General features: G+C 33.6%; 3 protein-coding genes across 7 annotated transcripts in view; 2 read left to right on the top strand and 1 right to left on the bottom strand.

Annotated features, from left to right (window-relative positions):
* The window catches only part of LOC136978444 (coronin-1C-like), a 40,364-nt gene extending 39,746 nt beyond the window's left edge, over positions 1-618 (bottom strand). For both annotated transcript variants that reach the window (XM_067274145.1, XM_067274146.1), the window contains exon 1: positions 471-618. The gene's annotated coding sequence lies outside the window, so the exon portion shown is untranslated. The remainder of the gene's footprint in view (positions 1-470) is intronic.
* Positions 619-6,753: 6,135 nt separating this feature from the next.
* Positions 6,754-16,511, top strand: LOC136978441 (beta-glucuronidase). Its single transcript, XM_067274143.1, has 12 exons — positions 6,754-7,032; positions 7,112-7,294; positions 9,539-9,711; positions 10,328-10,470; positions 10,577-10,767; positions 12,821-12,961; positions 13,030-13,202; positions 13,292-13,435; positions 13,673-13,757; positions 13,825-14,001; positions 14,092-14,230; positions 16,241-16,511. Exons 1-12 carry the CDS (start codon positions 6,844-6,846, stop codon positions 16,396-16,398), a joined length of 1,896 nt encoding a protein of 631 aa, XP_067130244.1. The 5' UTR covers positions 6,754-6,843; the 3' UTR covers positions 16,399-16,511.
* A 3,107-nt stretch (positions 16,512-19,618) lies between these two features.
* On the top strand, positions 19,619-23,728 carry LOC136978439 (monocarboxylate transporter 12-like). Of its 4 annotated transcripts, none has more exons than XM_067274141.1 (5): positions 19,619-19,752; positions 21,461-21,610; positions 21,687-21,830; positions 21,901-22,719; positions 23,560-23,728. In XM_067274141.1, exons 2-5 carry the CDS (start codon positions 21,532-21,534, stop codon positions 23,712-23,714), a joined length of 1,197 nt encoding a protein of 398 aa, XP_067130242.1. In that variant the 5' UTR covers positions 19,619-19,752; positions 21,461-21,531; the 3' UTR covers positions 23,715-23,728. The 4 variants fall into 4 exon arrangements, with proteins under 4 accessions (XP_067130242.1, XP_067130241.1, XP_067130239.1 ...); XM_067274140.1 differs by having other exon boundaries at positions 21,434-21,610; XM_067274138.1 differs by having other exon boundaries at positions 21,105-21,610.
* The last annotated feature ends 1,640 nt before the right edge of the window (positions 23,729-25,368 follow it).

Below are 25,368 nucleotides of genomic sequence, written 5' to 3'. Positions count from 1 at the left end.
TTAAATTTCCAGTCGGTAATTATATATTCACAAACCATGAATATATAACTAGGCAGAGACTTTATATTGGTAAGATATGGATGATCCTTTGTTCACTGCACGCCCACTTAGATACGAATACATAATTAATAACCCTTCTCTCTTCCTTTTTATGTCTTACGTTCATTTAAATAAGACGAGAATAATTAATATATATCGACTTTTTCCATATAATTTTTTGTATTTATAAGCGTTTAAAACCAGATTAAATAATTGTTCGGTGGGTTTGATTTTTCACTAAGAAAACAGCACGCACGATTGATTTGGACGTGAAATCGGCGCATTTCCAATGTCAAGTGTTGCATTTATCGAGGAGAAACGACCTTTTAATTGAAGCTCGAACGGTAATTATCATCATCCATGAGTAAGCTCGTTAACCGATTCTCGCTATTTATTAATTAAAATCTTACGTTTTTTATTAAGTAACTCACCTTTATAATCTCTTTGGATTAATTTCCGATAGGATTTGTTGTTATTTCTTGCTATTATTTGCTTCGAAACGGCATCCAACATACAAACGACGACGAGCAAACTCGGTGGTTGCGATGACAACCGATGCTTCGCGTCGCGTATCGACCGAGCATGCGCCGACGATGAAGTCACGCCCGTGGTTGTTAACCATATATGGTATGACTTCCGGTCTTTTATTCGTTCCGCAATATAAAAGTATTTTATCGAATTATATTTTCTATCGTCTCGTCTCATTCGTTTAAATTGTCTGAATGTTTTTTTTTCATTATTATTATTATTATGAAATTATAAATTATTTTTTTTTCTTTTTCGTGTATTATTTTATATATATTTCATTTGTTACTTTTTAAACAGTTTTATCGTTTCTAATTGGCTGTTTTAAATTTTTTTTTTTTTTTTGAAAAATTTATATAAGAATAGTTGGCATATATTGTGTTTTTATATATAAATTGTTAGAAATTTTTAAAATTCGCAAAATAAATTGAATACTGGCATATTTTCTATAGAAGGTGTTATCTCTTGTAGCTATTGTAAAATTAAAGATGGCATCCTTTAATCCCTTACACTTAGATACTCTTAAAACACAACGAGCATTGCTAAATGATCTGTGTACTTATTTTACATACAGAAGAAATACAGTATATACAACAAAAGCAGACATTTACACGTACAAACACACGTTCATTTTGAATTGATAATTATATATGTATTTTGAGACGAAAAATTTGAAAATTAAACATTGTATTGTCTTCTGAAAGGGTGCCAAAGTCGTGAATTAAATGTAACAAAATAAAAGGGTATTTTATGTGCAACTATTTCTTTGAACACGACAAGCTTTACTAATTAGAAGTACAAAACAGTTGAGGATTAAGGTCGAGAGATGGCCTAAACACACCGTTAACAATGGCACCCTATCGTCCTTGGCTTTTTCATTGTTTAAGTTAAAGACCTTACAATTCAATAAGCGCTAAAGTAAATATTTAAGAATAAATTTCTGTTTATTTATTTTATAAAACGTTTTATTCTGGATCTTTAATTTAGTCTTTAATCAAGTCCTCAAAACTAATTTGACATGATAAACCTGTTTCTATACTTAATAGAAACATGGTATCCAATCTGTCTTGTACTTACTGTAGCTGTTCTCTTAGGATTTTTAATCCCATTATTTAATTACAAAACATATTTACGTGTACAATACATACTAACATTTTAATGAAAATTTTCTAAATATAGATATTTTTAGTATTTCAGGTAAAGCGCTGTGTTTATTAATTAATAATTGTAGATACGATATGTGTGACTAGAACAAAGGCAGTCAATATTATGAAAAATGTTCATACAGATGTTTACCATTTTTATATCCTCATGAGGATTTGGAAATAGATTCGTCCAGTTTCGGGGATCAAAGGGCACCTCTGTCCACCTGGAACAAACACCTGACACAGACCGATTATGAATGACATTCACTTTCGTCTCTGTGAAGTTTTACTCATCCACAGAAAAGATTCACATCAAAAACTGTGGTATCCTCTTTCCCTTAGTGCCCTAAAGCACGGTACTTATTTTGCTTACTGATTAACTCTGTATCGGTCACTTCGTTATATTATATGTATAATGTTTATGATATATCTCGATTCAGTTTTTTGTGTTATTGAGGGTTTTTTTTTTAAATTCGAATAGTTAAAATAAGAAAACCTGACTACTCATGTGCAAGTTGAGTAGACGCACTGTTCTGTTCTTTTCAATGTGATCGATTTTACACACTGATTACGTCAGTCGTATACACTTTGAATACATCATTAGGAGACGAAACGAATGGGGACTAAAATTTTTCAACTCGTCGAATCACAATTATTTGTCCTTCCATAGAAAACCGGAATTAGAACTCAAGCTGGGTTCCGACTTTAGCTTCACTTTCCTTAGAAATTGAAAGAACTTTTTCATTTTTAAAAATTTGCTTCCAAATGCCTCTGGATTGAATTTCAGTATACATTTATTGTTTATTTTTTCCGCCCTTGTGAGTACTAAAAGGCTTTTCTTCCATACTTATCGTGGCTTCGCTAGGTCCACAGGTCCCGAGATCAATGGATTTACACTTAACTGCCTCGGCCATCCGGCATCACATTGCTTTTTTTTCCTTTTCTTTTCTCCATATTACTCATAAATTTTCTCCATAATCCTAAACGTTACAAATTCTGTAGCTTCTACATGTGGCCAAATAAATAAACCATTGAACACTGGTAATTGATCGTGGGTTCGCGCTTAACAAAGGCTGACTGCTTAACAAGTTTTCCGGGTTTTTCTTCATTGTGTACTGCCCTAATTTATCAATATTGTAGGTGGGTCAATACTATGCGCAAATAGTATTCGAGATCTTCGAATACATGTTAATAAAATTTCGAATACTACGAGTACTTCTAATATCGCTCCATACTACAGTACAGCGTGTTTTCAGCCAGGGTTTCTGGATAGATAGCGTCAATAATCCACAAAGTGTCTGAAAATTTTTCCGAATTACGAAATTGAAGGTTAAAGAACGAATTAAATATTTTGATTGGCTACTACGTCGAATCCGAGACCAGATATGAAAACCATAGGGGCAGGAGGCCCAAATAAACTGTATATGAGTTTTATATGTATTGATGCAAACCGGAAGTCACGTTGTTTCAATTCAAAACTTTTCCTCCGAAGGATGTTAGATAGATGTCCGACACGACCCTATTGTTAAAGGAAAAGTATGATAGTATAGGAGCAAGCCACTACTAATTTGAGGTGGAGAGCATATATTTTAAATTAAATAAATTAGAAATATGATTAAGAATTGCACCCTGACATTGTGACCACGCCACAATAAATAATTGTTCGTTTGTCTGTTATTTTGTCGCCTAGATGTTTGCCCAGAAAGCTTACACTTGCAATAGACCAGTTGACTATGATGTGGGTGCTGAATCCCCTAGAAGCCTAGAGATTTTAGGAATAAAATTTAAACTAAAAAGTTTATTTAAAAATAATTTTACGGCCGAATTGCCGACAAGATGGCAGCGGAGAGCTGCCATCTTGAGCGCTGGTAAAACCGGGATCGTAAAATTCCCAGGAATTTTTTAGGGTGGTTCGTATGAATATGTCGGGCCTCGTCCCTCACCGCCCATTATGGCCGAACCCAAAATGGGCTTGCTAATGGAGTCCATCTTAGTGCTCACAGGGCGGAAAGAGTTTTAAAAAAGCAAAAAAAGTTAAAGTATAGTGATAACAGCAAGAAAGGAAATTATGTTTACACATTATTATGCAAAATACAGAAAACCCCAAAAACTAGGAACTGAAAAAAAAATAATAATTAAACAAAAATATGCGCACCCTTAGATGTATTCTAAGCTAGTCAGTCTGTTTGGTAATCAGGCACTGATGCAATGTACAAAGTATAAATAAATGTATGATTCGTTGCGCCAACACTTACGCTACTGTTGTAATCAACGAGCTAGAATATACTACGTAGAGTGGCTAAAACGACGCCATGTTTAAAGAAAATTTGAATACATGTCCGCCATTTTCTTTTTAGTCAAAGGAGCGTGTTATTCGTGTTGTATAAAGGCAAAGAGTTAATATATTCTAATTCGTTGTGGGTTTTAACCGTTGACTAAGATGATGGGAGTCAAAATGACCCTACTTAACTTTTTTTTTAATTTTGAAAATAAACGAGCAATTTTTTGTTGTTTTCCATTTCCCACAATTATTAGAGGAGAAGGTCATGGAATCCACAGGTATTATGGAACCCCTCCATTTCAGACTGATAATAGATTCGAACTCTAGCAAATTGTGGCTGTGCTGCACTAGGCAGCCATCCATAGCAAGGAGGACGCTTCTCATTTCAGTTATGTGGTTGAGCTCAGTGAAACAGGACATTTGTGTTTTTCGCAATTCAAAACTTTTGAATGGTAAATGAATTTAATTATTTCTAAAATATAAATCATGTAGTTGTAGGTAACTGGTGCATGTGTCCCGTTCTATAAGCCTTTTTTTTAACTCTTTCCGCCCTGTGGGCACTAGAGGGCCTTTTTTAGTAGGCCCATTATGGGTTCGGCCAGGTCCACAATGGAGCGACCGGGTGGTGAGGGACGGGGCCCGACATATCCGAACGGACCACCCCCCGAAAAATTCCTGGGAATTATTCGACCCGTTCGAATTCGATCCCGGGTCCCCCAGAGCGGTAAGCTGCCACCTTGACCGCTAGGCCATCCGGCCGCCGTTCTATAAGGCTAGGGGTACATGTTAATTTGTCTGATGATTACGTTTTTAAAGTTTGGTGTTGACAGAAATTAAGTTAACCCAAGATGGAGATGCATGAAATACGGACCCCATTGGTGCTTTTAATATGGAACCCGACTCCTCTGGGGTTCGTAATACCTACAAATTAAAACCATGGAATATTTTTGTAAAAGTGTGTGGTAAACGAACAAAAAAATTAGAAATAGATACCTAAAACTATAGATAAGTAGATCTAGCTAAATTCTGAAATTATTTTTGGTTTTAAAAAACTGCTCTGGATAGATAAGTGTTCTTTTAAACCGATTTCTTTAAATTGATTATATTTTAATTTTCAGAAGGTTAGAGCCCAGTTGAGCAAGCCAAAGAAAAACTTGAAGAGACAAACATGGAGCCAGGAAGAAATGGCAGAAACAGTGAGTATGGTAAGGGACAAGAAAATGGTGTTGAAGAAAGCTGCAAAATTTTATGAGGTGCCAAAAACTACTTTGCGAAGAGCTCTTTGCAAGCAGACATTTGTCCGGACAATTTGTAAAAAAGACACTAGATAGAAAACCAATTCTTCTTGAGAATATCGAAAAAGAGTTGCTGGAATATATATTGTTGATGGAGGTCATATTCTTCTATTATTAAAGCACTTTTTAGTAAAATACAGTACATTAGAGTAAATGATTTTGTAACTAACATTTTTGTACTTTTCTATTTGTTTTTGAATACATTAAAGCAATTTTTTGAAAACATACAATGGGGTTCCATATTACCACCCGGCTTCCCAAAAACGACTCCCTGACTTTTCTTACAGAAGCCTTCAAAAACCATACTTATAGTTATACTAGCGAACAATCCAATTAGGAACATTTACTTTGATAGTTACCGGTGCTTTTCGCACAGAAAATGTGGGCGTAGTTATGATGCCTTGTTTACAATTTACTATAATGAAAATGGGGTTCCATAATACCATTTTCTCCTATACCTCCTTATTACCTATTAGAAGGATTTTAACTTCAACAATATGGTTCGTAACATGACAAAGGTCAAAATGTAGTTTTTCATTGTAAATATTTTCACATACAAACTATAATTAAAACAAAAACACTGTCCGAAAACAATGAACAATGTACCGAGTATGGTACGGATCAGATTGGCCCGAACTCTATAAATAATCGTATGGATGAGAGTAAAGTCCTTCAAGACCTAGCTCGTACTTGAATTATAAAAATATTGCTATATTGAGGGTTTAGTACTACGCTTACCACTTTAAACTCTGATCTTACCTTTTCAATAATAATCAAATAAAGTCTAGAAAAAATCTAAATTCGAGATGAAACATTCCAGATTTGTATCACTTACCCAATTGTCTAAATCTCAAATGTAGGGGCAAACAAAACAATCTAGATTTAGATGAGAAAAACAGATTCTAAAGTGATAATCATACTCAACACGTGGTATCGACTTCAATGTTTTGACTTAAAATAAAATGGCGGTCGATAGTATCTGTCATTGCCACCAAGAGCGCTGTATCCAAGGCCACAGCCGTTTTATGTAGTAAATTCTAGCTCGTTGACTGTGAACAGAAAAAGCAACAAAATATTAAAATATTGAGAAAATTAATTTGTATGTCAACAAAAATCTTTAATGTTTGTTTTTAAAATGCTAAAAAATCTAATATACATTTTATTTTGCGGGCATTTTATGCTTCTATCACTCTACTGTCATACAGTATTTATTCATTCCGTTATTAACTTCAGTATTCAAAAGATTACTTAATAAAATAATTTTCCACATCATTAACCTTCTATACATAAAAAGCATTCGAAATTATATATTTAAGTAAACATAATAGAATAACAACAATAGAAAAAATGTATATATATATATATATATAAAGGTAATGCTGCAAATGAAATTTTACAGTAATAAAAGTGAAGCTACATATGAAAATAACCCAAATAAAACCTTATTACGTAATTACTCGTGCTTAAAATGAATTGCAAAACGAGTAAACCTCAAATCACTGCGTGATTATTATCATTTGATAAGGGGAAAGAGGGTAGAGAGCAAAGTTTAGTAAATATGCTTGTACTAAGCTTGCTGTTAGTAGCAATTTCTGCGAGATGTATTTATGCAGGAAATCTTTATCCACGTGATTCGGAAACCAGAGATTCCAAGTTATTAGACGGTGTATGGAATTTTAGAACAGCTGATGCGCAAGATCAAGAACGTGGATTTCGAGAAAAATGGTATCAGAAGCCCCTATCACAGGTGATGTGATGCCATTGATATACAAATTGTATATATTTATATTACTGTATATATATTATTTTTACTTGTTCTTCTATAGACTGGTAACGTTATTCCTATGCCAGTTCCGTCCAGTTACAATGACATTACTCAGAATAAAACAATCAGAGATTTTATTGGATGGGTGTGGTATGATAGAGTTTTTTTTGTTCCATCTTTCTGGATATCTGATTCAAGAAGAGTTGTGATTAGATTTGGTGGAGCTCATTATAATACTAGAGTGGTGAGTATTTAATGTGTTATACATACTAGTTGCAAGGATGTAGTTGTTATATTTTTTAATTAATTTTATGAATGTATATATATATATGCAAAGTTTGTAAGAGTAACTTCTACCAATTATCTTTTGAAAACATTTAAAAATGGTAAATGATATCAAATAATATAAATTGTTGTCAATTGACAGGAAATGATATTTAATAACAACAAATGGAAAGTCATCTTCAATTATTTATTTTATATAAGAGAACTATTAAAAATGGTAATGATATAAATCATTGTCAAAGGATCTTAAAATGTTTTCACAGTTTTAAATTCTAATTACCTATGGTATACATTATATATGTGTGTGTTAAGTGGTATCAAATGATAATAGTTGATATCATTTGGTCACTTGAAATCCTTCATCAAATTGATAAAGGAAATGATATCATTGGATGCCATTTGATCATTTGAAATGGTCCAATGATATCAATTGATGTAATGATATTTTTTACTGGAGTTGATATAAGTTTTAAAATCATATTTATTGTATTCAAGACAAAATAGCATAGTAAATTCTTTAACTTTTTGGACTTAATATTTAAATGTAGTTAAAAATTTTAATTTTTGAATGTAAAGAATGCAGTAATGATTCTGTAGTCTTTTCTGGAATAATAATGAAGCTCATTCATGTTCATTAGTCTGCACATATGAAAGAAAATTTTTTTATGTTCATTACAAAGTACAACTTAACATACAGGTTGAAACATAATAACACTTTTTCTACTTGTAGATGTGTAGAAAATCTAATGTTAGTTTTTCCAGGATTGTAAGAGCAAAAAAAAAAAAAAGGTTAGATGATGAAAATTCATATTTTTCTCTGCAACAAAAAAACAATTCTAATCTTTATCCCAATCCTAAAGTGCTTTGAGACTCTCCCTATACATCATGCACTAACCTCCTAGTTCATCTCTTGGTTGCTTACTTTATTTCATCTTATATATTCTGATTCGTCTTAGTCTGTATTCTTTTATAACTAAAGAAGGCCCATTAATAGGGTCAAAAATATTCACATTTTACCAAACTGATACCTACTAATATTTGTTTTTATTAACTGTAGTGGCAAGTTAGAACTTTCTCAGAAAGAGAAAAGTAAAGGTCAGGAAATGATGCATCATCACTAATAGCATATCATACTGGGACAATCATAAATAAATAAAACAATAGAATATCTTGCAGCAGTTTCTCCTGTGACATAAACAGGAAAGTAAACAAATAACAAGAAAAGCAGTTTAATGAAATTTGCACTTCAGAATATATCTTAACAATTGATTTAAACTGTTATTATCTTTCCAAAAATGATTCTTCTTCTTGATTTGTTTTCTCAACTGTTAAAAATTTATTAACACTGCGTGTTCCAAAAAGATACCAACAAACTTTGGAGAGTTATAGAGGACACCAAAACAATTGCTTTTTGTTAATAAACCCATGTCTGCAAATGAGCCATTTCGACATTAGAACAAATTAGTTTTAATTTAGGTCACTACAAACAGGCAATTAAGTCATGACAGCCAGTGAGAATCCAAGCATTTTTTTATTTTTTCTTATATTTGTTGTTATGTTGTAATAAAAAACATTAATAAATATATCTAAGAACATTTGAGCTGGCACTGTGGGAAAAACTTGATAATGTATTTGTTTCTCTGTTCTTATTTAGCTCCAGTCTCGGCAAAAGTTTTGTCCGTACTTTTAAAAATTTTCCTTTGGAAATTAGATGAAACGTGTGGTTCTAACGTGATGGGCACCTCCACACTTCAGTTTGAATATGTGCCAGTATCTGGATCAGTTTTCCAAACAAGTAGATTGGAAGAGGGGGTTTTGTAGCTTGGCTTGCATATTAATCCCCTCAAATTCTTCCTTTTGGGGTTTCATAAAGACTCTGGTATATGAGACTCCTGAACATGGAGAGGAAGATCTGGCAAGAACTATGGCTGCTTGTGCACATATGCAAGCTATTCTAGGGTTTATTAACAAAATGTGATTGTTTCGGCGTCTTCTATAATTACCCAAAGTTTGTCGGTATGTTCAAAAACACCCCGTATATCGGTAGAATATGAATAAATTAACGATTTAATGCTACTTAAGAATTAACTATTATGATAAAGGAATTACTCTAAAATTTATGTAATATTTTTAATAATGAAGTTTTTTAATTTTCCATAACTTTTCTTTATTATAATTTAAAATATTTCAATTTCTGTATTAGTTTCTGAATGGTCAATCTATAGTCAATCATACAGGTGGTCATCTTCCATTTTATGCTGATGTGACAAAAATTTTAAAAAATGGCTCAAATCTACTGACTGTAGCACTTAATAATACCCTTACTCCCAGCACGGTGCCTCAGGGTAGTGTTGTTTATGAAAAAGATGAACAAAGGTAAAAAAATTTATTATTTTTTATAAATTTAATAATAATAGTTAAGCTTACCATATGTCTAGGATTTATATGACTGTACTAGATTTTGTTTGGGATTGCTAAGTATCCAGGAATTCCATAGCTACAGGTGTAAAATAAAGGGTTGTACCATTTGGTATATTATTACTGACTTAGAAAATACAAAGAGTAAAGAGTGATGTGAAATTATATAAAGAAATGGGTCTGTGAAGTTGGGTGAAATAGTGTTAAATAATACATCAAATACATTGCACATATATTGTTCTTGATGATCCAATCAATAAAAACTGATGTAGTTCAATGATATGTGCAAGCCTTCTAGAAACCCTTCTGAATAGTTCTGTGTAAGTAAAACACACACTTTTACATCAGTTTGCTAGTAAAGTTGTCAACGTATATTTTAAATTGAGCATGTAATACTACAGGAGAAACTGCAACATAAGATGCTACCTTTATTAAAACTAAACCTCTCCACTGCACGGTAACTTTTTGGGCACCCTGTGCATACTTTAACGTATGTTTGTCATTAATATTAAGCAATATCAAATTATTACCACTGAATAATTTGTATAATTATAAATAAAATATTTTGTTACAGATATCCTCCAGGGTACCATGTTCAAAATGTTAATTTTGATTTTTTTAATTATGCTGGTATTCACCGAAGCGTAGTTCTGTACAGCACCCCTATTTATTACATTGACGACGTAACAGTTTCTACAGATTTCCAAAATTCTACTGGTATTAATTCATATTTTGTTATCAGCTAGATATAATTTTTATAAAAAACAAACTTTAAATATTATAGTATTACACATTTACTTTTATATATATGAAATAATTACAGGTCTTGTCGATTATGTGATATATCCAAATAAGAATATTAACCAAGCTGCATGTAAAATTGATGTTTTCGATAAATATTCTCGACCAGTTGCATCTTCTAAAGGTTGTAAAGGAACGGTAATGATTAAATCTGTAAATCTGTGGTGGCCACAAACAATGAGTTCTCAACCTGGATATTTGTACACCGTGATAGTAAGTTGAAACTTTTTCAGTGCTTATGTTGAAAATATGAAACTACAATCAATATTTAGGCTAGTTAAAATATTAAAGAATGAAATTTATAATAAATTAGCTACAGAACTTTTCATTTAATGAAATTAAATTTCAGACTGAAAATATTTTAATTCAATGAATTGAAAGTACTCTATATATTGACTTTTCTTATAACAGAATAATTGGAAAAAGCAATGGTTTCATAATGCTAATATCATGGTCAACTACAAAGCAAATTTTATACGAGACAACCTCTACTATAATAAACATGAGAGAAACAAATAACATACTGCATAATATTTATTTTTCTGCTCATAGGCATCTAAATAAAAACATATACCAGGTGTAAGCTTAAATCTGCTGTTTTTTAGTCAGAAAAACATGTTTTTTTCATAGAAAGCAAAAACAAATTTATTCAAAGTACTTTTCCTCACTAGTGACACAGTTTTTCCACCTCTCGGGCAATGTGTGGACACCACGCCAAAAAAATTCCTTCTCTTTCGGGGCAAACCACTCGTCGAGCCATTTTCGGACGTTTTCGTAAGAATCGAAGTGCCGCTCGGCGAGCGCGTGGCCCGTCGACGAAAACAGGTGAGTCAGAAGGGGCCAGGTCTGGGGAATAAGCAGGATGGGGTAGCACCTTCCAGTTGAGTCCAAGTAGTTTCGGACCAATGTTGACACGTGCAATGGTGCGTTATCAGAACTAAAGATTCTTAAGTACACATCTACAATGTACTCCGAGAGCTCGCCTAAGCAGGCATAAACTGCCAAGCATATTTTCTTCTTTGTTTATTGAATATTACACTTAGTTTTAATAATATATTATTCTCATTATTTATTCTTACAAATGTCTTAGCTTTATTTATCATTATAATTTTTCTCATATTATTTGTTATTATTTACTATTAATGTATATGTATATAAAATATGATTACTGTATATATTTAATAATATGTAAATTTCCTGGTAATGCTCTAACGAGGCTGGTATATGTACCATGTACTTTAAAATAAATGAATGAATGAATGGTGCGTTGTCATGGAGGAAAATCAGGTTGTCGTGTCTTTGCTGATAATCTGGCCTTTTTTCACACAGAGCACGGTGCAATTTGATCAGTTGTTGGTGGCAGCGATGGGCATTGACAGTTTCACCAGGTTTCGACGGCTCATAGTAGACGATACCCTGCCGATCCCACCAAATGCACAGCATCGTCTTCCACATCGTCTTCCATCCGAAGGATTTGGTGTTGGGGAAGACGTTGATGGTTTGCTGGGATCAACCCACGATTTCTCGCATTTAGGATTCTCAAAATATATCCACTTTTTATCACTGTTACAATCCGATGCAGAAACGACTTTCTTTTTTGTCTGGCAAGCAAGATTTTGCATGTGTTTTGGCATCACTTCATCTACCTATTGTTCAATTCATGTGGCACCCATTTTACGATCTTTTGAATCTTTCCCATGGCACGTAGACACGTGAAAATGGCTGGTTGTGAGTAACACCCAATTGCTTGGCAAGCATTTTTTGCTATTGGGTATCGTCCTCATCCAAAAGAGCCTGCAATTGACGGTCCTCAACCTTCCTGGGCCAATTTTCACGCTTTGTGTCGCTCGGGTCAAATTGCCATCTTTGAACTGACGAAACCAATCTCTGCACGTGGTTTCCGATAAATCACTGTTGCCGTAGGCCTCCACAAGCATTCGATGTGCTTCGGCAGACGATTTCTTCAAATTGAAGCAGAAAAGCAGAGCTTGCCGCATATGCTCTTTTTCTGGCACAAAACTAGACATGATTACCAAAGGAAAAATGTATGTTATTGTATGAAATTGCTGATGATGTGCACTGATTAGTGTTGACAGATGTCAAAATCATCAAAAAACAAGTATGGCGTCTGCATGGTAGCTTAATACGCTCACTTGCGCCATCTGTTAGCAAACAGCGGATTTAAGCTTTTTAAAGAAATTCAAATGATTCAATGCAAGAATTTGAGATCAGTTTACTTAACTACTTATAACTTTTTTTTTCTTAGATTTCTCTTACAGTTAATAATGTTACTGATGTATATCATCAACCTATTGGAATCAGAACAGTAAAAGTAACGAATACCTCATTTTTAATTAATAATAAACCATTTAGATTTATGGGTTTTGGAAAGCATGAAGATGCGAATGTAAGTTAAATGATTAACAATTTTAAAGTGTAAATAAATTTTAGACACTAATAAAAATATTGTTTCAGATCCGCGGAAAAGGTCTGGATTTTCCTCTTATCATCAAGGATTTTAATTTAATTAAATGGATCGGTGCTAATGCGTTTAGAACATCCCATTATCCGTATTCAGAAGAAATGATGGATCAAGCAGATGCTCAAGGAATAGTAGTTATCGACGAGTGTCCAGCAGTTGGTTTAGAGTAAATATTTGATAAATTATTATTATATTTTGCTTTTTGTATAAGACAACTTACTCATTTTGATTTATTTTTGTGTTTTTCTGACATAGTCGCTTCAATTCCGAGCTATTAAAACTTCATTTGGCAGAAATAACAGAATTGATTCAGAGAGACAAGAATCGTCCTTCGGTCGTCATGTGGTCTGTTGCTAACGAACCTCATTCGACAGAAGCATCGTCTGAAGATTATTTTAGGTAAAGCATTTTGTAAACAGGACGTTGAAGACTTCTAGTTGTTTTTATCACTGTTTCTCCCTATGTCATAAATGAGCAATTTGTGTGTTTGTTGTTTCAGGGAGTATTCGGGGAATAGCATGAAGGAAGTATATACCTTTTCTAAACTTCTCAGCTTTATTGGGCTTAATTCTGAATCATTTCAGGCTTCTCCAAAATGTCTGAATAAGAAAAATATATTTTTCACTTAATTTTCAGGAAAGTGGTGCAGCATACTAAGAAATTGGATTCTATCAGACCCGTTACAGTAGCATTGAGTGCAGATTTTAATTCAGACAAAATTGTAAGATATTATTAAAATATCTCAAACAAATTATATACTTTACTAATCTTTTTTCCTATAATGTCAGGGTCAGTTTCTGGATGTAATTATGATAAACAGATATTATGGATGGTATAGTGATATCGGTCATACCGAAGTTATTGTCAAACAGTTATTGTATGACGTGACAAGTTTCCATAAGAAGTATTTAAAACCAGTTATGATAAGTGAATATGGAGCTGATACTATTGTTGGACTCCACATTGTAAGATAAATATTAAATAATAATATAATTAAGGTAATAAGATGTACTGTAGGATGTTTCTCACTATTAAATTCATTTTACTAATTCTAGGACCCGTCATATGTTTTCACTGAAGATTATCAAGTGGAATTTATAATTCAGTATCACAAAGGATTTGATTTATTATATCAGAAAGGATTTTTTGTTGGTGAATTAATATGGAATTTTGCTGATTTCCTCACTAGTCAAAGTAAGAGTTTAAATAGTTAAATTTATAGTAGGAACTAAGTGTTTGATAAACTTTTTAAATCTGCAAGCATTAAGAAACTTCTTTTATGTCTGTCATGATCACAAGTCCAAGTAGCAAAGGATAGAGCAATTTCAATCATTTTCAGATCAAACCACCCACAAAAATTTCCAAAAATTGATCCACGTTTGAGTCAGATCCTCAGTGGATTAAAGAATCAGTCTGCTATTCTGATGATTCTGATCTTGAGTCTAGATCCTTCAGAGCAACAGGCTGATATCGTAATGCTTGGCTTGAATCCAATGCATTGAACATATCAGCCTGTCTTTCAAAATGTATTTGATAGTATTGTCATTGTATACTGAAGTTAATAATAGGTTTCTACACAGACCAAAAATTCTTGTAGGAAATTTTTAATAGTCATTTTATATATTGTTTGCAGATTTACTCTGTAACCTCAATAGAAAATTCTACTGTAATTAGGAATCATCCATAAATTACATTATACTATTTTTACAATTTTCAACTACATTCTCCCCTGTAAAACTCTGTAATGTTATTGCACATACTTACCCCAAAATTATGTACAGTAACATATAACTTTAATCAACCCCCCCTTAATTGTACTAATGAATAATATACAGCATAGTGTCAAAGTTATAGTTGGCATGAGAGATTGCACTTGGTCAATATTAACTGTGCCTACTGTATTTTCCCGAAAATAAGACCTACTAGAGGTTTTGCTGAATTGCTACAGCCGTGATTCTTTTTAGCCTGCAGGCATTGTTCCCTATATTCACCGTCCATTGCACAGCAGCTGCATGCAGGACATGAAGACCGTCACCTACCGCCAACCCCGACGTTCCTTCTGTGACCATCACTTGTAAATGTGCAGGCAAGGCATCGAGATGCCCTTTGCCTGCCGCCATACCGTACACCGTCCCTGCTGTGCTGTACGAGTGTGCTGTGGCGAGCTCCCTTGGTGGCCGGAAGCCGCCATACCATATGAAAAATCAGACATCCCCTGAAAATAAGACCTAGCACATCTCTGGGAGCAAAAATTAATATAAGATACTGTCTTATTTTCGGGGAAACGGGGTATTTTAGGAGAGATATGGTGGCAAAATGGGATAGTTCTGTGATAATTGTTCTACACATGCAACTATTCGTGTTGTACAAGTTTGATCAGTTATAGCAAGTCATTTTTCCTCAAAAAAGAACATTTGTGTAAACAAAAGTGAACCTTGTACTCTGTAGCCTGGGTGATAATTTGAAAAATATGGGAGGCTGGAGGGAGATATATGGATTTAATAATCAGTCTCACATGTAATATACAATAGCAAGTTTAATGGAGTCCTGAAAAGAGGTTTTAAAGAGATAAGTTTTGTTTATAGGATAATAGAGAAAAGTTTTGACACAGACAGTCTGCTCCATCCTGTCACCTTATCACCCCTAAAACAGACACAATTAGTATTGACCAAATGCAATCTCTCATCATACCAACTATACATTGTATTAACTACATGCATAATGCACAAAGCAATGGCATAAGCAGTATAGTTCGCTATGTAACACTTCAGAAACATAAATGAATCATTCTGTTTTCAAGGTCTAGGACCCTAGCATTACGTAATGTTTTTGTAAACTTTCTCATCCTCTTGTAATGCATCATAATTATTACCTACATACTTACCCAATCATATCTGCATTGCATAATTCATGGATTCGAAGAGCCCATTATACCAACAGATAGACTAATTTAAGATTAAATTATTTCAAATTTAGATATATGTGAAGTAGAGTTTTAATTGTTTCTTAGCATAAATCCAAACAAAAGTTTCGATCAGTTTATGTTAAGTAATAATTAAACTTTATGAATTTTAAATAGAATGTTCAAGGGACCCTAAAATTAATGCTTAAGGTCACCTAATGTGTTAATTTTTGCTGATTTTCTTAATAAATTGTAAGAAAAAGAATTGATTATAAAAATATTCTTAATTTATAAAAATATAGGTTTAACTAGAGTCGTGGGAAATAAAAAAGGAATTTTCACAAGAGAAAGACAACCCAAAGCAGCAGCCAAGGTTCTCAGATGTCGTTATCATCACCTGGCAAACAGAACAATTACGGAAGACGTGTATTGTCCAGTTTATTATGCCGAGACATGTTAAACAATGTGTATTGTATATACAAAATTATATATTGTAGATTTCAAATTATATCAAACAAGATATTTGTGTAAGATATTAAAAAGAAATAATAAATTTGAAACTAGCTTTATGAATTGAAATGGCTATATTGTGTGTAAAATAATTTTTTAAATTCATTAAAAAGTTTGTTAATGTGTTCAGTTTATCAAAATATGTGACATTGTTCTTTAGCCGTAACTTAATCATTCGCTATGCAACATTACTCTTCAAACGTTACAGGTTCGACTTGTTACGTGACGTTCAATGTTCTGTAAATGCCGTACGTTCACTGCCGACCGAGCGGTCTTCGTACCCCAAACACCGGGAGTTCGGTCGTGGGTTCACGCCACGCTCGGACGGGCCGGCAACATGGAGTTTTCCAGGTTTTCTCCACGTCCGTAACACCTAAATAGGGGCCAGTTTCCCTTAAAAGACCTCCCGGAAGGCATCCTCCCAGGCAGATCGCCGAAGTGTTGCATTGCCATAACTTAACAAATAACAAAAACAACTGTAGATTTACAGACATAACACTGTTCTGCAAATAAATAAAATGGGGCTAAATACTGCTAAATACTATACTTACAAACCAAAAAATTCAATGACTTGGGGGAGAAATCACTTTTTCAAGTAAAAATTTTTATTAAATGGCTATTTTACATATCATTAATTTTGTACATTAGTTTTTCCATTAGTTTATTCTCCATCTTTTGTTTCTTCTTCCTGGTACTTTGTTATTTTGGACTCTTGGGGGCAAAGCACAGTAGGGAGCAAGTAAGAGAATTAGTAGAATGGGAATGAACCTGTATGGGAGAGTATGGAGTTTGTTGGAGAGTGGAAGAACAAAACGAACCTGAGTTTAATTTTTCCCCTTTTTGAAAAGATATAAAGGATTGAGAGGAACTTGGAAGAAAGCTGCATATTTATCCTAGAGGATACTTGAGGAAATCCATTTTTATCACTAAATAAAGGACCTTTAGGCTTTATCGGTCAAAATAGAATATTCTGAATTCGTCTTTGAAAAATTTTCCCAGACGTTCATACATTAATATAACACGAACAAAAGACTTAGTGAGTTTTTTTTTTTATAGTTTCTGGCTCATTCTTGTTTTCTAATTTCCCTCATTTCTCTCTTTTCCTTTTCTTTTCCACATTTAAAAAAAGATCATATAATGAGGCAACTAGACAGCAATTTTCTTAATAAACCCCTCATAAAAGTAGTTTGAATATTTTATTATGAAAACAAACACGTCCAAGTGAATACACCTATAGAATATTGGCGATTTGTTGCGGGTTCGCGCCTTACCTACTGGAGTTCTCTGGGTTTTCTTCGCACGTTTAAGCATACAGACTTAGTGTTGAACAGCATAACGCATTTAAACGATCCATTGCTTACTTTAAATCTGGTGATGCGTACTTTTAGCTTGAAACAGTGGCGTAGCGTAATAAAACAGGTTCGTTTCTATAGATGTTATTGGCACAAAATGTTTGAAACAAGTAGGAAGGTTTTGTGAATTTTCATCGTTTTGTTACTTACATTATCGTCACTGTCCTTCTTGCGATGTACTATTTTTTAACATAATGCCATGTATGTAACAACTAAGCATCTATTGCTTTGAAATCTTTGTCATCTAGCTTTATAGGTAACTCCTCTGATTTAGTTTTCTGAATTGATTATTGACATTAACTCTTTCCGTCTGGGACACTAAGGGAGTCTTTTTAGCAATCCTCTAATGGATTCAGCCATGCCCACAATGGGGAGGTCGGGTGGCGAGGGACGGGACCCAATGGACAGACCACCCCTCGAAAAATTCCAGGGTGTTCGACACGTCCAGATTCTGTCCCAGGTCCTCCAGAGAGGTAGGGTGTCGTCTTAACAGCTCGGCCATCCGGCGACGACTTATTCAATAATGATCTCCAGGTCTCGTGTCATCTAGCAATTACTATCCTGATTTAACTGTGGGATGTCCCGAATAATCGAAACAAACTTTGATTGTTTTCTTTCTTTTTGAAGATTTGTCCAAATAAACAGCTGTCTCGGTTAACAAATGGCCCTATCAATCTACTGTATCGGTTCGATGTTCCAGATTTTCTTGTGAGATTTAAATCAAGCTTAGACATTGCTGTCTGCATGATGTCATTTTTAAACTCTTTCCGCTCTGCAGCTATTCCTTTGACATTGTTAATGCTGTTGACATGGATACAGTTCTTGTCAATATGTAAATAAACCGTAAAATAGTCCAAGATCACTGTAAGATCAATTTTCCGGATACATTTTAATGCGATCTTTATAAATTGTATTTTTACAATGTTGACTGTTAACACGAGCATCCACAGAAAATTTTACACGGAGAGCCAAGCTTGGAAACAAATAATTTGTTCCCCTCTGCAGCCATCAATGACTGTTTACTCTGTAATATAAATTTACGCAGATAATACCTTTGCACCTTTGTACCATTACTTTTGTAAATATGTTACAGTTACCTTTGACCTATTAGATATTTATTCGTAATAACTATCCAAAAATTCCACTAGAATTAAACATCACATTATTGGAAGGATTTTTTGCTTTGTGCAAAACAAATTTTATAGATGATTCTGAAGGCAATCAGGTAGGCAGGTTCAATATGAACGAAACAATGGGAAATGACATTCCCACACGAACTAACTGTGAAAATCCAAATCAGACAAGGTTTCTTCATAACAATAGCAAGGGGCCTTTTTCATTCTGGTAAGGCTAATTTCCATACGATTTCTATCTTTTATAAGTAAGCAATATCATCGAGTTAACAATTTAATTTAAAAATGACACTTCGATCGTATCGTGTTTCCCCTCAAAATGTCCCTTTTGGGAAGTTGCAACGCATCATATTTTGCTATTCAAATTGCAGATTGCAGTATAATCAGCTAAATTTGCAATAAAGTTGCTTATCTTTCCTGTATATTCCACCTATACTCGTACATAATTATTAGTATCAGTGTCATGGCTTAGGGTCTGTTCGAACGGCCCCATCTGAAATAATTCTTTTCTTTTTCGGAAATAGTTTATAAGGAGGCCATTGTAGTGTTAAGTCAAGATATACGAGTCTCTTAATATGCGTGGCAAAGGCAAATCTTTGCAAAAATTAATTACGATGCTGCATAAAAAATAAATTATTAAAATAAAAACAAAAAAATATATTAGTTTCTGATTAGAATATTTAAATTCGTTTGGAATGTTTGCATTCTGGAATGCCACAAACTGTTAATCCAGTTGCATCTTATACTTGAAATGCTAGTTTTATTATTGTACACAATGGCATTTATAGAAATTTTAACGTTTTTTTCACATATTTTAGCGTAAGTTATTTTTATTCTATTGTTTTTAAGATTAAGATAAATGATCCTTCGGCACATTTATCTTAAATTTGCGAAAATTTGCACGAAAATTGGTGTGTATTCAACAATTTTAAATACGCAATTTTTTCTAGACGTGGTAGCTCTATAATTATTAATCCCTTAATTAAAGGCTTTATTCGAAAAACGTTACTAAACATTTATTTTAGTTTTTCTTAAATAATCTGTCCTATAAGTTTGTGATAGGAATTTTGAAACACCCCGTGTCTTAATAGATTCTGAATCCTATAGATCGAGAATTCTGTTTTTAAAGTTGTAGAATTATACACTTGGATCTTTCTGATCTAGAAAATGATCTGTAGTAAGAAATATGAGCCATACTCTAATCCTACTACAGATGTAGAACGTGATTCTAGATTTACAGCAAGATTAAGGTTAAATGAGGTTAAATATAAGCTGCTGTATATTAAGCAGAATATACAAGTATCTTCCATTAAAGAGTCCGGATTCGATTTCCGATGCATACTGACGAATTTATACAAGAGTGTATTAATAATTTGCATACATTTAAAAAAATATTTAGCATAATATTACATTTAATCGTATTCTATCAAAGGATCCAGCACGATTCTTCTTTTATAGACCCCAAAAGCATCTGTCGTAATGTACTCTCCTTTTTATTATTATTTTTCGCCCTGTGGGTACTATAGAGGGCCTTTTCTCCCTACCCATCCTGGGTTCGGCCAGTCCACAACTGGAAACGGACGTTGCAAAGTATTAATTTCATTGTAATTCTTGTATACGAACCCGTTGTTTTGATCAAAAATTCTTTCAATGATGACTTTATTAATATACTAGGGCTTCAAAACATAAGATGCCCTACCTTCAATAATAATCATAATTTTAGATGCATAAACTCTGGCATCTCTCTAAGATATTCATTATAAAGTCTATCAAATAATCCATAACATCACCATTAAGATTAGAGATAGTGTTTCTACATGACTGCCAAATTTTAATGGCGCCTGTGGTTAAATTTGATAATAATCGTGGCAAGGCAGTAGTGTAGCGAGGGGGGTGCAAGGGGGTGTATCATGCACCTGGCGCCACTCTCAGAGGGGCGCCCAGATGGTCTCCGAGACAAACTGTGTGTTTCTGGAGGGGGAAGAGGGGCGCCAGTTATGTTCGCTACGCCACTGTGACAAGGGGTGATGTCGAAACACATATATACAGTAATTGTTAGCACAATGACGTATGAGCAACCTTTAGATATAAATAAATCATAATGATATATAACTGCAATTGTTAAATATGCTTAAAAAATGGGTTAAAATCATGTTCTTTCACAATTCTAGCCTTGAAAATCGCATAGAATCTAGAATTGATCGCACTAATTGTTATAGAGAAGATGCCTGACAACCAATAAGTCAACGTGCTATATGAACTTTGGACCCCCGGTTTAGTGACAATGAATACGGAAACCTCGTGTTGTAAATATTTAGAGCATTAGTAATGAATACCAGATTAACAAATGTTTAGTTATAAATTAAATATTTTGATTGTTTCAGAGTTATCTACAATAAAATACAACTTGACAGATTTAATCCTTGTTAACTGATAGTTTTAACTGTTATATAAAAATTAGTCGTTAGCTTGGTTTTATGCTTAATCATGATGATCAAAGTGGATGAAGGACGTGCATGGGTCATAGCATTTTCGACGTTTTGGACCTTTTTAACTGTACTCGCAATACAGAGATGTTCGGGAGTACTGTTTAGATCTATGATGAATGTTTATAATGTATCCAGAGAATCGGCGGCTTGGCCATTTTATTTACGAAAAACTGTGGGATTTTTATCAGGTATATTTTAAATATTTGTTACAGTAAATATGCAAAAGTGAATTACTGGAATGTTGTAAAATTACTTTTCTTCCAGCGAATCTGGTGGGATTTATAAATGCATACTTTTCAATGAAGTGCCAAATGTTTGTGGGATTATTGCTGAGCGCTGTAGCCATGTCTGCTCTATATTTTGTTGATGACATTTTATCTATAACGTTAATATTCGGCATTTTGTACGGTGAGTACAATTACTTCTTACTTTTTATCTAAAATTTATCCATTAATTAACTACAATATGCTTATTTCAGGTGTGGGTTCTGGTATAGTCATGATGTGCAATTTGATCTCTATCAATAAATTCTTCTCTAAATACCGTACTGTCGCTCAGGGTATTAGTTTAGCTGGAAATTCAACAGGAGCATTTATTTTACCGCCTTTAATCGAATATTTTATTGATAATTATGGATTACGTGGCACATATCTTATGCTGACAGGTGTTGTGTTACAGGGTTTCATAGTGGTGATGATGTACGAAGATTCACCGTACCAAAAGCCAGAGAATTTAACTGAGTTAAGTATATCAGAATCTATAGAAAGAAATTTAAAACAACGTCCTCCAAGCAAGGAATCAGATACAAAGATATCAAAGCGATTAATAAAAACATGTTTGTATATATTCAAATGCCCAATGTATCATGTGATATGGATAACGTACGCAACTTTTGATTTTGTTTTTCAGACATTCCTAACCGTTATAATAGATCATGGTGCAGATTGTGGAATCAATGAACACAAAGCTGTGTATTTTCTGTCTGCTTTATCTGTTGTGGAATTAATTGGTAGACTAGGAGGAGGATGGATTGTGGACTTGCAACTAATCAAACGCAAAAATATAATTAGAATATCGTTTATGTTCTACGCAATGATATATATATCATTGCCCTTCCTGCGTACCTATGTGGTAATGATAGTTTTGACAGCAACGATTGGTCTCATTGGAAGTTCTGTTGCCATTAATGGTTCTTCCTTATTTGCCGACTATGTAGGATTAGAAAACCTTCCTATGGCTTTAGGTTTCTCTGCCAGTTTGACCGGTTTAATTGGTTTAATCACTCCGAGGATTTTAGGTGAGTACAAATTTGAAGTTTACTCGTGGTGATAAATTTGATACGAGTAACATAGCTGTCTCTTAACTATTTAATTGTTGTCTATTTCCTTCACTTGAATATTTCCACATCCTACAAACTTTATTTTCAAATCTATCTTCATAAAAACATCATTTACTAAAATTTCCCATACATTCCCACCAGTGGTGAGAAGATAAAATCATTGAATGCTGGTAATTGTTTGTCTTATACAATGGGTTGGCCAAATTGTTTTTCGGGTTTCCTTTGTATGTCTAATATCTAAAAAGGATCCAATTTTCCAAATCCTTCTGAGAATAGATCCCCTCACCAAGTATTATCTTGTATAAATCCAATCCAAACCAACACAAACTTGTTTTTCCAGAGACTTCATTATCTGATACTACTCACTAACATTTATCTAGATGCTCAAAATTCAACATATCAATTGATGGAGGATTACAGATATGTTTGTAAAATGTTTATGTCTTATCTCAAAATCAAAATAACTGGCCGTGGATTATCTGGATTATAGTTATAATCCAGATAATCCACGGCCAGTTATTTTGATTTCGAGCCTTTACTCCTAATGGTTTAAAGATGCAGTCTGGCTAACTGATAGAAGGTAATGAGAAAAAGTCAATTCATTGTGTATTCATCAATTTCAGATTGCAAAGAAATTACCAACATCCAAAACAATGCCAATAAAAAATTCAAGATCTTAAGTAATACGATCATTAATATTTATTTATTAAATTTATTATTACTAAAATACTTTAAACTGTACAAATGTTAAAAAATGAGATAAAATACTCAATTGATCGAATTATAATTTATTTTTAGGGCACATCCGAGACACAACGGGAAGCTACAATTTGTTATTCTTTATATTTGGAGCTGCATCATTGTTTGTGACGTTAATGTGGATAGCAGAACCACTGTTCATGAGGCTACAATTAAAAATACATGGCAAACCTTATACCATAAATTATGCATAATGTTATTTAATTTTATAAAAATGTTATGTAAATTTATTATATTTTTAAGATTTATTTATAATTAAAAAGAAAAAAGTGTAGATAGTAGTCTTTGAATTGTTTCACTTGATATCCACTTTTAAATTTAGTTTTATGGTCATTCAGTATCTCGTCTGTATGCAGTTTTAATTGGATTGATGCATATGTTTCTGCTGCATCCTGTTCCTGTTAATCCGTTGTTGATGGAGCACGGGTGCCACACAATCTCACCGATGCCAACTAAAATTAATGTGTACCCATGTGTTTCTTTGCTTTGCCAGTATTGCCATGCTGGTGAACAACAGCAATCTTGCTTGTCCTGCACCACTTCTCAACTGGGATGAAAGGTGGTGATTATCATGGGATGCTGGTGGGGGAAGAACTTAACCCCAGTCAAAGTGAATAAATGGTGTCAAGAGTATGTAGGATGGTAGACACTGAAACAAGTCTCCTTAAAAAGTTTATCCCATTTATTATAAACATTCAAAACCAAGCTTAAAACAATTTCTCAAATATCGCTTCTACACTGTCTTTAAGTCCATTATCAAAGATGAAAAGTTTGAGCATATACGAGATTTTCCCTCCAAGTCTTTCACCGAGACAGATGCCCTGGAGCAGCTCGTCTATGACTTGAGACCAGAGTTAATGAGGTGAAGTTAAGAAAGCCTTTTGTAGACTAGGTTGGGAAAATGACGCAAAGCACATGCACAAACAAAAGATCAGCATTTGAGATGATATTAAGCAGTTGTGGCAGGACAGCCAAGAAAGAATGCAGGTGAACAATTGGTGGGAAAAAGCAGTGTCCTTGATTCCTGCAGTTTATATAGGATTGTAGCCAATTAATTAGGGTTCCAATTGGTTTAAATCTTCCTTCCCCATTTTCCAATTGGTCAATGCTCTGTTTCCAGGTTAACAAGACTCAGATCAGAATGCAAAAAAGGTCAATCATCCAAGTACAGTTTGATATCTCATCTCAACTCCATCCAAGAATTGTTTATTGAACCTTAGCCCTTTTTCTCATATTTTAAACTATTGTGTTTTGATATTATGACAATCAAGAATTTTAACAATTCTGTTACAAAGCTCTCCCTTCCATTAATTAACTTACAATTATTTATCAAGAGTTTGTTTCATTTTCTCAATTCACCATATTTACAATTGCCCATGTCGGGGCTCGCTTCTGAGTAAACATCTGTAAGTTCTCATCACTTGCAGTTGTATCTCAAGCACGACTTACATCACTTTAACTCTTCTCTATATGTTTTCAATATACATTTTTTCCTCTATTGTCAATTTCATCTTGTCATGACACTGTTTATTTTACATACTTTTTGGTAATAATTCCCATTAAATTCACACTCTTGATTTTTAAGTACATCTTTTGGAGTTTCAGATTGGGTCTGAAACCCCAAAAAATGTACTATATGTCAATGTGAAGAAACAGAAAGCTGGCTGAGCCCACAGTCATAAGCAACACCCTGTCATACTGAGTGCCATCCATAAGACTATGCTATGTTTATGATGGTACAGAGATCATTACTACTACGAATCTTCTTCCGAGAAACCAAACCATCACTACTACAAAGTATTGTGATCAACTCCATCATTTACAAGAAGTGGCCACATCATGTACACA

Source organism: Centruroides vittatus, unplaced genomic scaffold (assembly GCF_030686945.1).
Source record: "Centruroides vittatus isolate TY-2023 unplaced genomic scaffold, ASM3068694v2 contig_538, whole genome shotgun sequence".
NCBI classification, from domain to species: Eukaryota; Metazoa; Arthropoda; class Arachnida; order Scorpiones; family Buthidae; genus Centruroides; species Centruroides vittatus.
This window is presented reverse-complemented; position numbering and strand designations above follow the sequence as displayed.